Source organism: Zymoseptoria tritici, chromosome 6 (assembly GCF_000219625.1).
Source record: "Zymoseptoria tritici IPO323 chromosome 6, whole genome shotgun sequence".
NCBI lineage: Eukaryota > Fungi > Ascomycota > Dothideomycetes > Mycosphaerellales > Mycosphaerellaceae > Zymoseptoria > Zymoseptoria tritici.
Window position 1 is genome coordinate 2,303,727 of NC_018213.1, and position 14,429 is coordinate 2,318,155.

Below are 14,429 nucleotides of genomic sequence, written 5' to 3' on the forward strand. Positions count from 1 at the left end.
GTACCGACGAGACTGCCGCGATCAAGCATCACTCGGCGGGTAGTTGGTCTGTCTGTGGCACTTCGCGTGCTTGCGGTCCGTCTCGTCCAAGTGGCACCTGGCGTACATCTTCTTGCAAGGCGAATCCTGCCAAAAGGGTCAGCAAAGTCAGGCACATGCTGCGTGTCGATTCAGACGGTGACACATACTTGTCTGCAGGGAAAGTAGTTGACCCCTGGAATCACCTGTGTGCCCTCAGGGGAGAATCTGCAGCCGCCGACGTGAGGGTAATTGACGGTGTTAGGGTAGCAAACCTGAGTGCCGTTGTTGTCAGTGATAGACTCTGGGTAACGTAGGAGAGAGGATGTACTGACGCCGTCGGCCAATGCGGTCGCGACCATAGCAAGGGCAGTGGCGAGCTGAGAAATCTGCATGATTCTCGTTGTGTTTTGATTGGTGATTCGCGGTTCGGAAAGAAAGGAAAAAGCTGCGACGTGCAAGCGGAGGAAATACAGCAGGTTGGCGCATCAGAGTGGTCACGTTTTGCAGGCTCAGGGATGATGCCGAGTCCAGGCCAGGGTTGGTTCACTTCCCGGTCATCAGGCCGTTGAACTCACGTCAAGGTTTGAACGGTGACCACTCCGATGTGCTAACCTGCTGATGAGACGGCTGTATGTTGTTCTCGATTCATGCTCTCGGACCATTGGACGAAACGACCGGAATGAGTATTGAAAATTGAAGGAGGAGGCCGTGATGAGATAGACTAGCGGTATTGAACTAGTTCTATATAAGGTCGATCGCAGGGGTAACCCGAAGATGCGACAATCGAAAAAGCGACGCTGGAGACCGATATGACTTGACCTTAGCTACACCACAGTTCCTGGTCTGGACGCAGGCTGCATGGATCATGTAGAGTGTGTTCCTGGAAATGACACCGCCACGTCCGGACCGTTGCAAGCCCCAGAGACCATCTTGACGAGGTCGGAGGCGGCGATAGTTCTGATCCGAGATTCAGGTATGCACATGGAGCTGTACTTCACAGTCTCCAGTGTTTGTCTTAGGGCGGACTTCCTGGTCACACACGGGGCGAGGCGTCAAGTCACAATGCTCGCTCGGTTGCGCTCAGACAGCCTCAGACTGAACAACCGCTATAACTGCACTCAGCCTGTGGGTCGCATACAGAACATCCACTGTGAGAGCTTCCTCGCCATCGCCGGCGATTGGATCAGAGGTCTATCGTGTCGGCAATGCCGCAAGACCGGGATCAGGACTCGAGTGCCATGTACCGTGTACGAGTGGCTCGTGCGAGGACCAGCGATAAAACTGCGCCCTGCAGTTGTCCGAAAATAGCATCGAGCACAGATGGCTTGTCGTCTTTCCAAAAGCCTCGGACGCACCAAAAGCGGGCACGATTCCACCATTTACCGTAACCAGTTCGATCTTCCCTTCATCACCTCGACGAAGCAAAGCTACCAACGCCTTCAAGACCGACAAAGCGTCAACATGAAGCTCTTCGCAAGCAACATCCTCTTCGCCGCTATGGCCATCATCAGCAATATTGTGGCCGCGCCGCTTGCAGCCGACCATGCCGTCCAGGCTTTTGACCACACGGACAAACTCGCTCGCTCTGCACACGCCGACGTCGGCTCTGGCTCTGGCGATGCCGTCAACGATAATCAGCGCGCCCGCGGTGGTGGCAAGAACCCCAAAGGTGGAAGCAGCGCAGAAAGCGGATATTACCCTGGCTCCGCAGGCGGCGCCTGTTACCCACCCACTTGCCATCGTCCGACCGATTGAAGAGTTCACTCAGACCTCAACCTCGCCTGAGTGAAGGACATCATCGACGAACAAGACTGCGCCAAGGAATCCAATGGAGGCTGCCCGGCGTCGGTCGTAAGGTATGCACGACACGGCACGGGCTCGGCTTGGGTACGGTCATGGCTCTGCCCGCGGAGGAAAGATTTCAGTGGAGGAAGATGGCTTCGGTCTTGGTCTTGGTCTTGGCATTTTCTTTTCCGACTCGTTTAAGTTAGTTCTACCTCAGCATGTACATATACATTTGGCTGCCACTGTTTCGTCTCCAGCAGCGGCCGTTCTCACAATCTCCCGGACGCTCATGTCCTGTTCGTAGGGTAGCGACCGTATCGCCCGGTGCTTTGACCGGACCTTGACCTGCTCGAGCCAGCACGAGCCCGCGGGTCAGATGAGACCTTCGCACAGACAGCGTGGATGGAAGTCTTGACAATGACCGGAGAACCAGTCCTGCACGCAAGAGAGCCGCCACATGCAAAGCAGGCTGTGCAGTAAGGTCCGTGAGTGCGATCCGCTAATAAACATCCGATCCGCTACAGCCTCGAAAGCGTGGCAGGGATCCGCAGTGTAAGGCAAGCTTGACTCCAGCATACACCTTACAGCTCACAGCAGCGCCGCCGAAACGTATGCCAGGCATCCCAGCTGGAACCGCACCTCAGATATGGCCGGTCCTTGTTGAGGCATCAGGCGGATATGACGCTCATGCCCCCCAGAATAGGATCACGGCGGATATAAGATGGGGCCACGAGTCTCGCGTTGAAATGGTCGAGTATCCGACTCATCACAACAGCAGGTTCGCAAACACCCATCAACAACGGAACGGCCATCAAAAGAACTGTTCGACACCAACACTACCACCACAAACATGAAGCTCTCCCTCAGCGCTGTCCTCTTCGCCGCCATGGCTGTCTCGAATGTCGCTGCCGCGCCGGTCGCCGCCGACAATGGTGTCCAGGTTTGTGCAGTACTCTCCAACTGCAGGCCCAACTCTGCTAACACTCAGGTAGGCCAACGTTCGTCGGGCTGAAGCGCCACCCCCACTCGAGCACAGCGACGACCCGCCTTCTGGAGGCGCTTATTGCGGTGACGGAGACTGCCGTAAAGTTCGACGACCCCTCTCGTAACAACGTCGCGCAGGTCGCTGACACTCAGGCAGGTCAAATCTCGCCGTGACACCGGAGGTCACGAGGATCCCAACCATGGTTTCCAACCGCACGGCGTTTGGTGCAGTCCCGGCAACCCGGATCCGGGTTGCGGAAAAGTTCGCCGATGGACGAAGGATCCATATGAGAACGACCAAGGGCCCCCATCAACTATCGGAGGAGGCGCTTACTGCGGACCTCAGGGTTGCTAAGCCCTCGCTCCAGGACTCATGAGATGGAATCCATGAGCGCCGTCGTCATGATCATCTGCTCTGGCGAAGGGATGATTGGAAGTGTGATCTGAAAGTCTCGGATTCTGTTGGAGTGTGGGCTTGGGTTCATTCGCAACGGCTTCAAACCTAGGGATGTTGTTGATCACAACTCCTCAATTGCCTCGTCTGCTGTCACTCTTTTATCTTGAGCAATGGTCGTCTCATCTTGTTATTACGGCAGCAATCAGCTTTCTGCACTCATACGTACACGCTTTGCCTTCATTTTGAATTCCTGTAATTACATGAGCATCGAACAATCAGGCATCGCTGCTCACAACACAATGAGCATGAAACGAGACCACGAGGCATGCTCCTCACCACAACGAACAGCTCGAGGTACAGCCGGCTCCAATATCATAACCACTACCACGATCTGCTCGAGACCCGCGCAGCTTCGATCAGCACCACGCGAGCTCGAGAACATGCTTCGATAGACGCAGCTACTCGGTAGCACGAGAGCAGGCACTCATCCTGTAGAATCTCCAGCAGCCTCATGATCATCATCGAACGAAACTCGTCGCAACGATCGATAAATGCGTGGAAGACCACCAGATCGAGATTGAGGCCATACTTCCGCAAGGGGGCTGCCAGATCTCCGCGCATGGCTCTCATCATGATAGCAGTCCTGAAACGTCGCTGCTCGCTGCCTAGCTGCACAAAGCTTCAGCGTACAGCACGTGCGAAGGCATCCCGGCTGTGGCGACTCGCGGATGTGACACAACGTGGTAGAGCCCTGTTCTGAGAACACGCATGCTTTCCGGCACCGTGGCCTGCCGCCTGTGACGACGCCGATGTCGCTCTGCTCTGTTGCGACAACCGCATTCGATGGGTCTCCCAGCTGGGCAGAATCCGCAGCATACGTCTACCGTGGATAGTCCCTGCTCTGGAAACACGCAGACACGTCGACGGTGGCTCTGGCACTCTGCTTACTCAGGGTAGAGTGGGCATATATGGCGCTCACCATTTCCTGGAAGTTCTGCCGCTGGTCCAAGCAATCGAAAATCATCAGCTTCCACAAGATCCATCCTCTTGAAACCTTTCTAGTCGCACAACCAGTTGTACGATACGCAAACATCCAAGATGAAAGTCAACACAAGCACTCTCTTTTTCGCCGCCTTGGCCATCAGTGGTGTCGCCGCTGCGCCGATCGCAGACGCTCTCGGCATCGTCCAACCCGTGGCCCGTCATGAACCCAGAGATGAAGGATATTGCGTTTTCGGTTGCAGAATCACAGCCATCTTGTCCCGTCGCCAGAATGCCGACCAACTGACCCGTCGTGACCCCGGAAAAGGCGACCCAGAGTACTGCCCTGACGGCGATTGCTGGACCAAAGTCAAGACAGTCCGTCGCCAGAATACCGACCAACTGACCCGTCGTGACCCCGGAAAAGGCGACCCAGAGTACTGCCCTGACGGCGATTGCTGGACCAAAGTCAAGACAGTCCGTCGCCAGAATACCGACCAACTGACCCGTCGTGACCCCGGAAAAGGCGACCCAGAGTACTGCCCTGACGGCGATTGCTGGACCAAAGTCAAGACAGTCCGTCGCCAGAATACCGACCAACTGACCCGTCGTGACCCCGGAAAAGGCGACCCAGAGTACTGCCCTGACGGCGATTGCTGGACCAAAGTCAAGACAGTCCGTCGCCAGAATACCGACCAACTGACCCGTCGTGACCCCGGAAAAGGCGACCCAGAGTACTGCCCTGACGGCGATTGCTGGACTAAAGTCAAGACAGTCCGTCGCCAGAATACCGACCAACTGACCCGTCGTGACCCCGGAAAAGGCGACCCAGAGTACTGCCCTGACGGCGATTGCTGGACGGTACCCGGAAAAGGCGACCCAGAGTACTGCCCTGACGGCGATTGCTGGACCAAAGTCAAGACAGTCCGTCGCCAGAATACCGACCGACTGACCCGTCGTGACCCGGAGAAAGGCGATGGTGACAGAGGCGAGTAAGGCGGTGACACTGGCAGTGGGCACAAAGCCAAGGACCGCAGGGAGGCTCTACGTTCGACTCTCCGTCCTGTTAGTGGCGACAACAACAATGGCGGATCGTTTCAAGAGCCTTGTGGGGACAATTGCTGAATGCGGATCGAGGAGAGAGATACGAGCTGTGTGGGAAATGTCGGTTGTTGGTCTTCACTGCTTGATCGGCAAAGGAGTTGCACCGGGAACCGTCGTCAAAGGAGTCTGTTACTGCGATGGTTTATGATACTTTTGTAGCATCGTCAACATCGCTCATTGCCGACTGCAGTCTCATTCAGAGTGATTCGTTCCGACGACTGGTACACGCATTGGCTCTCTGCTCCAGTGGCCGAAGTCACGGACCGGTCTCGCGTGCTGCTCACAAGGTATCCTTCAACGAAGAGCGTGATGGAACCGAAGTCGAATTCGCGGCATACCTGCATCGTCGTGAGTGTCGATAAAAACCGCGAAATATCGTTTTGGTGGGTGCGTAAGCTTGGTGCGTAAAGCGGGAACTTTGGTAGCAGACGCGGATATAAGTGCGTGAGCTGAAAGACGCTCACGCATCAGGCTTAGCGTTCACGCATGCGTGAGTTTCGGTGATACACGATTCACGCATCTGACGCAGTAGGCTTAGCGTTCACGCATATGGATTAGCGCGGACTTCACTCGTAGAGTCAAGTTCTTCCGAGGACTGGGCTTCCTGTCCTTCGACGCACTTTCATTAGCATACAGAATTCAGCCCAGTAGCGACAGCCCCTCAATTTCGCATTGGTCATGCACTGGCTTGGAAATGCCGGCTTCTCACCAAAGGGGCGGACACTGCCTCACTCTCTTGGTCCGCGCTTTGAGACAGCTTGCAAGACATTCGTTGGCTACCCTAGCTGGCGCGATGAACGACAACGCCATCCAGGCTCGCGAGCCTCCGACAATGGTCTCAATGGAGACCTCAGACAACGCCATGGAGCGCCGCGAAGCATGGGATGGGAATCCTGACGATGTGAGTGTCATGGCCAACTGCCACGGCAACGATTGCGGCAATGTCAAGATCCGTCAAGCCCTGAACTGAGAGGAGGGCAATGGTGACGGCAATATCGTCACAGTCAAGGTCCGTAGTTCTATTGGAATCGAGGCAATCCTCGTATAGAACTAGATTTGCTAGGGCCCTTGAAGGGCGCTGGGAACCGGGGGGTACAACCTGTATCCTGCATACAAGAATAGCGCGGACGGTCGACAAAGTCTGCTTGAGCACATTTCGGCAATCAATTGAGAGATCGCATTGGCGCGGAAAGGCCGGTGTGCGGTGACATGCCCAAGGGGCTATGCACTACTTTCTGCTTTTGGTCCAGGTGTTGTTATCAGAGTTTCCCACCACCTCATCCCTGATGATGAGAGGTCAGCTTTGTCCGGGACCCTGTCTCGATCGCGAGGATTAGAACTAACGACGTGTCCGGACTCTTGGGAACCGCCATCACGGTGTTGTCCGTCCTCCGATGTCTTTGGCGGGATATAAAGCGCAGCGTACCTTCCCACTTATGCCCTCGAACCAACTCTCCGCTTACGCCTTTGGACCAATTGTTTCCTCGCAAGTCCCTCCTTCCGGTGCCTGATACACATACACATCCCAGACCTGTGTCTCTACCTCCACCTTCGCGCACTATGGTGTCTGGATCCGTTATGGCGGTTGTCGCCATCTTTGTCAACTCCGTTCTCGGTGGAGTCTACTGCAACACTAAGCCCAGTGTACGCTGGCAATCGCCCACTCACTGAATACATCACTAATTCGCGAGGCAGGGAAAATACTTTGATTGCGGTGCAAAGGGAATTCGCGGCGAATTTGTCGACATTTGTGGGAGTTATTGGTGTAAGAACAGTTGCGGCCCAACCTACAAGGAAACACTTTGCACGGCGTATCAGTCAGTTCTAAGTGCCTACTCTTCATATGAGCCGAAACTGACCTAGCAATTAGCGATCCCGGTCAACCCGCCACTCCCGACGATCCCGGCGACCCCATTCATGGAATTCCGCCAAAGTTCGGACATCCGGCGGAGCCTCCCACCTGGAGACTTGCGGACTGTTACTGCCGCGGTCCTTGATCCCTCCTCCTCAACGGCGGCAACACTGGCAGCGGACGCAAACTCAAGGAACGCAATTTTTCCAAGCGTGATGGAGACTGCTCGGACGACGGGGTATGCACCTTGCGGTGATGAGTGCTGAGCGGAGATCAAGGAGGGCGATGATTTCGGTGTAGGATCTGTTTTGAGGGCGAGTTGCTGCGATATTGTTCCTGCTTTGCTTTTACAGTATCATGAATGTTACCTTGTTCTCATTCTCATGTACGGTGGCCAGGCAGTCTCGTGGCCGCAGTCTCATTCCTCTGTGAAGAAACCCGTTTCGACGACTCGACCAACTGTGTGATCTCAGCCACGGCAGCCACAAGCCCGATTCCGTCTCGTGCACTCATGCTGAGAAGTCCACCAATAGCACAGAAGCAGGTCACCTCGATCGCAGTGCACCTCCACCTGTTCTGCTGCGGCGGTGTCCCGCGGGGCCTCACTGCTGGCGTGTGTGAGGCAAGGATATCGTTGCCAGGTTCTTCCATGTGTTGTTGAAAGAATGTTCGTACAAAGGCGCAGTATGATGACATCAAGCTCAGTCGTTCTCAAGTGCATGGGACAGGGGTGACCATCCGACGTTGAAACACAACATGAATCGTCAAATGCCATGGCCATGCGGCCATGGTAGACCAGCATCGTGAAACTCGACGACTGTGGCTGAACAGAACCCGAGCTTTCACTTGATCATGATGTGTTGACAATCGTTTCCTTTCCGCAAATCCTAGCGAGCATGCGGTCCGCAATATTGCTCGAACTCTTGAGCTCCTGCCTCGTGGGCATCGTCGTAGCCATTCCTAGAGGTCAGACTTACCACTCAGTAAGCCCGCGCCCATGCTCATCGGATGTGCACTGTACTCACAGCAAGTCCAGAGACCCGATATCCTTGCGCCTATCCTTCACAATCGCGTAGCGTCCCATGATGCTGTTGAGCCAGGATATATCTTCTTCTCCGTTTGGGGTGGTGTCGGTCAATGGGCGCCGTACATATACGACAGCGATCTGGTGAGTTGAAGATTCTTTCTCAGCATCAGCGGCGTCCATCTCTTTGGCGTTCATCGCTTTCAGCTTCGACGACGTTGCTCAGTATCGGTGCATCCCCAGCCAGACTGCTCCATCTCGTTGACGCTGTCTCTTTCTCGTCGACAAATGCTTTGTAGCTCGCCAATCATTGCATCCTCGGACCAGACGAAATCGTCAGCTAATCTTCCAACAGAACCTCGTGTGGTCAGGCTATGACCCAGCCTTCTCCGCGCTCGGCCACTACAACTTCCAAGCCCACCACTATGCCAACGGAACCCAACTCCTCTCCGTCTTCCGCGGCATGTCCGTGGGAGGTCGTGGCCGCGGCTCTGTCCTTCTCCTCGACGACTCCTACACCATAACACACAACATCAGATCCAGCAGTCCAGCCTTTGCGCTAGATTTCCACGAAGTCTCCATCCGAGCAGAAAGTAACACGGCCATTATTACCGCATACCCAACTCGGCGAATGGATCTTTCGTTGTTCGATGTCACCGAAAGTATGGGCTGGGTGCTGGACTCGTTGTTCCAGGAGATCGACCTGGACTCCGGCTCTGTGGTCTTCGAATGGACAGCCTCGGACCACATCCCGCTGGAGGAAACGACGATCAGTCCGGCGTTGAAGCATGGTGGCGGTCTGTCGAGTCACTTTCCCTTTGACTATTGCCACGTCAACAGCGTCGACAAGTTTGCCAACGGCGACTACTTGATCTCATCCCGGCATACCAACACCATCTACCGCATTTCGCACGTCGATGGGTCGATCCTCTGGCGACTGAACGGAGACAATTCTTCCACCGCAGAGACGTACATCCCGCTGCAGGATTACAACTTCGCTGCACAGCACGATGCCCGGGTGCGCAGGGAGTCCGCTAATGGCAATGAGATCGAGCTCACTCTGGTCGACAATGCCGATAACGGTCAGTATTACACGCAAGACTATTCGTCGGCGCTGCGCGTGGCGATCTCGTTTGCTTCTGGAAGAGCGACCAGCCGTCTACTTCAGACATGGCTCCCATTCGAGGACGGCCAAGCCGAACACCAAGGCACCGTACAATATGACATGCCCGTCACGGGGAATACCCTCGTGAGCTGGGGCGAAATTGCTGAATTCAGCGAGTTTTCGCCCTCCGGAAAGAGAGTGTTAGACGTGGCGTTCGCGGACGAACTTTTGCATGTGTATCGGGTGATGAAAGCTTCCTGGATCGGTCGGCCGAAGACGAAGCCGGACTTGTACATGTATGCGAGAAGCCGGGATGAAAAGACGCAGTTCTACATGAGCTGGAATGGAGCCACAGAAGTGAAGGAGTGGAGGTGTTTTGCCATCGAAGGCGACGTACGCGCGAATCTAGGCGTGGTCAAAAGAGAAGGATTCGAGACGCATTTCGAATGGGATGGCGAAGTCGATCGTGGTATGGTCGAAGCTCTGGATGGAGACGGGCATGTGCTTGGGACTTCGGAGGTGGTCGACCTCACGATGCCGCCGACGCACATGGCGGCGAAGTGTGGCGTTGCGGACTGTTCGTTGCAGGTGCTGCAGGTCCCGAAGCCGGAAGAAGAGAAGGAAGAGGCCACTATGGCACCTGATCTGCTAGTCGAGGAACCGCTGCGGGCATGGAACATGCACGTTTTGCAACTGGTTTGGCCGCTCCTGGTCGGATGGCTATTCGGCAGATTCGGCCATCAGGTTTGGCCATTGTCGTACCAGCATTCGGCAATAGTTCGTCGGCGGAGTGATTGATAGAAGAGCAGTTTGTATTCGCTGGGTAGCAGTACTGAATGTCGAATCGAACAAGATGCTGCCATCTTTCCGCCTTGCTGGGCCATAAAGTGCGCTCTGAACTCCCACTCGATGCCGCGCGCTCGGCAATATTCGGCGGTGTTGGGCCAAGAATCTGCGAGTTTCTTCTCTTCCACAGCCTTGTACCTACTTCTCAGGTCATGCCATGCAATGCTCTTGCAGCGTGCGAGCGGCAGGTTTGTCCATTCGGCAGGTGGTACTGTGCGGTTCGATGTCTCTCAATTCCGATCCCAGCATGTCATCATGTGCTCTCGTATATGCCCAATTCATTCCCTCAACTTGCAGCCTTCTTCTTCTCCCACTCCTCCGGCGTATGGCACTTCGGCGTCCAAGCATGTATCGCAGCAATCTCTTGCTTCAAAGCGGCATTGACCAGCCGATGTCTCGCGAGTGTCGTCTTCTTTGCGAATTGTGGTGACACGATGATGGCTTCGTACATTTGACCGCATCCGCCTGGAAGTACCTCTCAGCTGCTGTCCAAAGCATCGATGGTAAAAGCGCCATACCTGACAGATCCATAATCTCTACATGAGTGGCCTCGAGCTTCTCTTTCAAGGAGCTCGTGAGCGTATCGGGAGTGACTCCAGAGGTGATCTGGTTCTGCTCTGCTTCGGCATCGGTTCGGGCGGACATGGTAGGAATGTTTCGTTCACGGTAGTTTGAATATGTCGTTCTGCAGTGGACGATCTGATAAGAAAGGATGACATATTGGAGTGAAATTCTGCCTGAGGCATGAACATCGACTTCACATACATCTCTCTTCTTGTGTAACGACAACACTCGTCAATTCATCGATTCTTCCTGCAAGCGAGTTGGATCTGAATGTCATTGTCTGGTATAACAAGACGAGCGTACTCCAAGATGGCGTCGCCTCCAACAACGTCGCCCTACACACGGGCAGTCGTGAATGCCATGCGAAGACTATATCCAGAAGCATTGGCGGACAAGAGCTTCGACAACACTGGCTGTGAGCATATATACATCGTCCTTGGCGGAATGCAAGAGCTTACTATTCGATAGTGCTGTTAGAGTCTCCGTTCAATCCTGCTCGTCGACAGAACAACTCAGTCCTCCTTACCATCGACCTTACCAAAGCTGTTGCGGACGAAGCCATTCGACGGAAGGACTCGATCATTGTTGCATACCGTGCGTATCAGTACAACGACTGAGATCAAAGCCATTGATCTGACTAGCCCACGGCGACTAGATCCGATCATTTTCCGCGGCCTGAAGAGTCTCACGCTCAAAGACACGCAACAACAAAGTCTCCTCCGACTCGCAGCCGAAGGAATCAGCGTACGTCTCGTCATCGATCAACCAACCACCATCCATACTGACCCGATATCGACAGGTCTACAGCCCACACACCGCCGTCGACGCCGCAAAAGGCGGTCTAGGCGACTGGCTCGCCGACATCATAACCGGCGAACCCAGCACCTCCTCCGACGCAACCTCCAACTCCTCCACCACCAACGCCAACAACACCCCCGACACACCCACCAAAAAGCCCAAACGCCCCACCTTCTCTCTCAACCACCACCCTTCCCAACTCTCCCTCAAAGAAGAAGAGTCCACATTCACCCCCGCCCACCACCCCCACAAACGCTACCCCATCACCCCAACCAAAGTCTCCGGCCACGACCACGGCGGCGGAATGGGCCGCATCATCCACCTCGACACTCCCGTTCCTCTCCCCACTCTTCTCGACCGCATCTCCGCAGGCCTGAACAACCCCGCCGCATTCCCCATCGCCATCCCGCAAGGTCGTACAGCCTCGGACATCACCATCCGCTCCATCGCATTATGCGCCGGGTCCGGTGGCGGATTATTTTCAGAGGCGGAGAAGCAGGGTGAAGATGTCGATTTGTATTTCACGGGGGAGTTGTCGCATCATGAAGCGTTGGCGGCGACGGAGAAGGGGAAGGTGGTTGTGGCGTTGTTTCATAGTAATTCCGAGAGAGGGTTTTTGCATGCTGTTTTGAAGGGGCAGTTGGAGGAGGCGATTCCGGAGGAGTGGGAGAAGGTGAGGAAAGAGGATGGAAGTGGGGATGGGGCGGAGGAGGTGTTGAAGGGGGAGCATGAGGGGGTGTTTGTGAGTGAGGTTGACCGAGACCCTTACGGGATCATGATTTCGAAGACGGGTTTGTGAGAGACAGATGGGGTTGCAGCAGATGTTTGGCGACAGGCGCAGTGTGAATGGCCTCAGTACAGGTAGACGATATAGCGTAGTTGCGAGCTGCATGCGAGGACAGGCAAGAACACCAGATGCGCTGGGTATGATAGATTGCACCCGAAATTATCTGTCGCTGTCAATTACTGTAGTTGCCCACACCCTGGTATTGCGCAAAGCACACATAACAAAACCGCACAGTCATGCAGTACATCGCTCGTCCATCCAAGTCCCGTCTTCCTTACGGCTGGCTACCTCAGAAATCTTTCTAAGACGCAAGAGCAGCGTTGCCAGTCTTCTCAGCGGTTGGGTATGGTGGGTTCTCCGAAGCCAACTCCTCCTGCTGCTGCCTCTCGAGCTCCTCAACGCGCTGCTGATCCGAGGTCACGGATCCCTCGCCAGCAGTGGTGACAGTAGTAACCGACTGCTCCTGCTGCGGGGGAGCACCCATACCACTGTTGCCAATCTTGCCAGCATTGCTCTCGATCGGGTCAACATTCAAGCTCCATCCCCTGAGTCCGGTCTCAGCATCATTCAACACCTCCTTGCCCTCGTCCGCGCCGGTGAAAGCCACGCGGTCCTCGCCGGGAACGATGGGTGTGTCGTCGAGCATGTTGATCAGACGACGGGCTTGCTGCGCGAGGATGATCTGCTTCTCGGCACGCTCGATGACGGCGGCGGTGTGGATGTCGTAGGCCTCCTTGAATTTTTGACGGGTCACGTTGGTGAGCTGGGCGTCGGCGACGAGCGACTGCGCTTCCGCGCGGACGAGCTCTTGCTCGAGTGTGACGATCTTGGTGGATTCGGGCTCCTTGTACTTGAGCTTTTGGAGCTCGTCTTGGATCTGGGAGGGAAGTGTTAATCGCTGTATGCTTGTGGTTATAGCTGGGATGTCCTCACCTTCTGCTTGTTGGTCCTGGTCGGCTGCACGCTCGCCTCGACATTGCGAATCTGCTTCAACACGCCTCTGCTCTCCTCCAAGTTCTGCGCGAACTGGTCCTCCTGCTCTGCGATCTCCGCGAGCAACACGCCAAGCTTATCACTGATGTCGCTGACGGCATCGTCCTCGGTGCTCTCGCCCCACTCGCTGAGCTGGCTGGCGAGGGATTGCGACTCACGGCCGGCCTGCTCGTAGGCGCCGATCTGGTGGTTTTGGGTCTTGATCAGATTGCGGAGCTTCTTAGAGAGCTCGGGAGCGCCGAGACCGCGGAATGAGGAGATGGCGAAGCGGTGCTTGCCATCGGTGGACTTCTTCTTGGAGTGGGAGCGTCCGAGCCTGTGGTGCGGTGTTAGTGTGGTTTCGGAGGTATGCAGGCACAACAGGCGACTCGGTGAAAGCCGTGGTGGACGTACATTTTGTTATAGGTAGTTTGCTGAGTGGTGTTTGTGTTGGGTAGGAGGAAATCTGCTTCAAGTATGTTTGGGAAGGTACGTTGTAGAGAAGTTGGATCAAGTCTTCGCGACGAGAGAAGGAGACGAGCTGGAGCGCCTGAACACCGTCGTCATTCCTGAGACTCCGAAGATGATGTCACAAATGTCACGATGGCTTTGACAGCCACAAATCTCCAGATGGTCCGTGAACAAAGTCAAAGGAACGCCGGAATCCAGTTTATCAAAGGTACTAAGAAAAGGTAAGACCGGATGTGGTCAAAGCAATAACGATGGTGTTGACGCTGACCGTGGTACATACGGTAGTGCCTTCCCTAAAAGCACAAAGCCGTTGGCGCACGTAAGGTAGATCTACGCCATTCGGTTCACCCGGTAGAGGTCCAGACCTCAAGAGACATGTGATATGAACAAGCTGTATCTGGCGGGTGGAAGCAACTTGGAAAGTGGTATTCAAATACGTGCAAGCATCGTATCCAGACTCCATATGATCGCGCTGCGACACTCCTCGACAAAGACGTCAGGTAGCTCTCAAGCAGTATACAACGACCATCCCAACCGCATGACCAGCACGCGCACAATCCATCAACCAGTCCGTGAAGACAATCCTCATACCCGTATAATCTCGTTCATCATGTCGTTCAATCTCATCCTGTACCCTCACCAACCTCCCTCATCTCACATAAGTCCGACTCGTCTTCCGATAAACCTCGCGACTCGCCCTCGGCTGTCCGCCCACACTCTGATAGCTCTCTCGATACA

At 55.1% G+C, this 14,429-nt stretch overlaps 7 protein-coding genes across 7 annotated transcripts; 4 read left to right on the forward strand and 3 right to left on the reverse strand.

The window, feature by feature from the left end:
* Positions 1–21: 21 nt before the first annotated feature.
* On the reverse strand, positions 22–413 carry MYCGRDRAFT_94107 (uncharacterized protein; the record flags this gene model as incomplete). The annotated part of the gene is made up of 2 exons (XM_003851677.1): positions 22–126; positions 189–413. 2 exons carry the CDS (start codon positions 411–413, stop codon positions 22–24), a joined length of 330 nt encoding a protein of 109 aa, XP_003851725.1.
* A 3,872-nt stretch (positions 414–4,285) lies between these two features.
* MYCGRDRAFT_94108 (uncharacterized protein) lies at positions 4,286–5,164 on the forward strand (the record flags this gene model as incomplete). The annotated part of the gene is made up of 1 exon (XM_003851578.1): positions 4,286–5,164. One exon carries the CDS (start codon positions 4,286–4,288, stop codon positions 5,162–5,164), a length of 879 nt encoding a protein of 292 aa, XP_003851626.1.
* An 802-nt stretch (positions 5,165–5,966) lies between these two features.
* MYCGRDRAFT_109992 (uncharacterized protein) lies at positions 5,967–7,328 on the forward strand (the record flags this gene model as incomplete). The annotated part of the gene is made up of 5 exons (XM_003851579.1): positions 5,967–6,173; positions 6,277–6,281; positions 6,802–6,916; positions 6,968–7,089; positions 7,143–7,328. 5 exons carry the CDS (start codon positions 5,967–5,969, stop codon positions 7,267–7,269), a joined length of 576 nt encoding a protein of 191 aa, XP_003851627.1.
* Positions 7,329–8,160: 832 nt separating this feature from the next.
* MYCGRDRAFT_22464 (uncharacterized protein) lies at positions 8,161–9,769 on the forward strand (the record flags this gene model as incomplete). Its single annotated transcript, XM_003851580.1, has 2 exons — positions 8,161–8,292; positions 8,504–9,769. Coding segments are annotated over 2 exons (1,398 nt in total), but the record flags the coding sequence as incomplete, so codon positions are not given.
* Positions 9,770–10,385: 616 nt separating this feature from the next.
* On the reverse strand, positions 10,386–10,744 carry MYCGRDRAFT_44455 (uncharacterized protein; the record flags this gene model as incomplete). The annotated part of the gene is made up of 2 exons (XM_003851676.1): positions 10,386–10,564; positions 10,618–10,744. 2 exons carry the CDS (start codon positions 10,742–10,744, stop codon positions 10,386–10,388), a joined length of 306 nt encoding a protein of 101 aa, XP_003851724.1.
* Positions 10,745–10,916: 172 nt separating this feature from the next.
* MYCGRDRAFT_73479 (uncharacterized protein) lies at positions 10,917–12,333 on the forward strand (the record flags this gene model as incomplete). Its single annotated transcript, XM_003851581.1, has 4 exons — positions 10,917–11,078; positions 11,132–11,257; positions 11,319–11,407; positions 11,463–12,333. The coding sequence occupies 4 exons, from the start codon at positions 10,934–10,936 to the stop codon at positions 12,258–12,260; spliced, it is 1,158 nt and encodes a 385-aa protein (XP_003851629.1).
* Positions 12,334–12,377: 44 nt separating this feature from the next.
* Positions 12,378–13,729, reverse strand: MYCGRDRAFT_60336 (uncharacterized protein; the record flags this gene model as incomplete). The annotated part of the gene is made up of 3 exons (XM_003851675.1): positions 12,378–13,125; positions 13,182–13,557; positions 13,635–13,729. Coding segments are annotated over 3 exons (954 nt in total).
* Between the last annotated feature and the right edge of the window lie 700 nt (positions 13,730–14,429).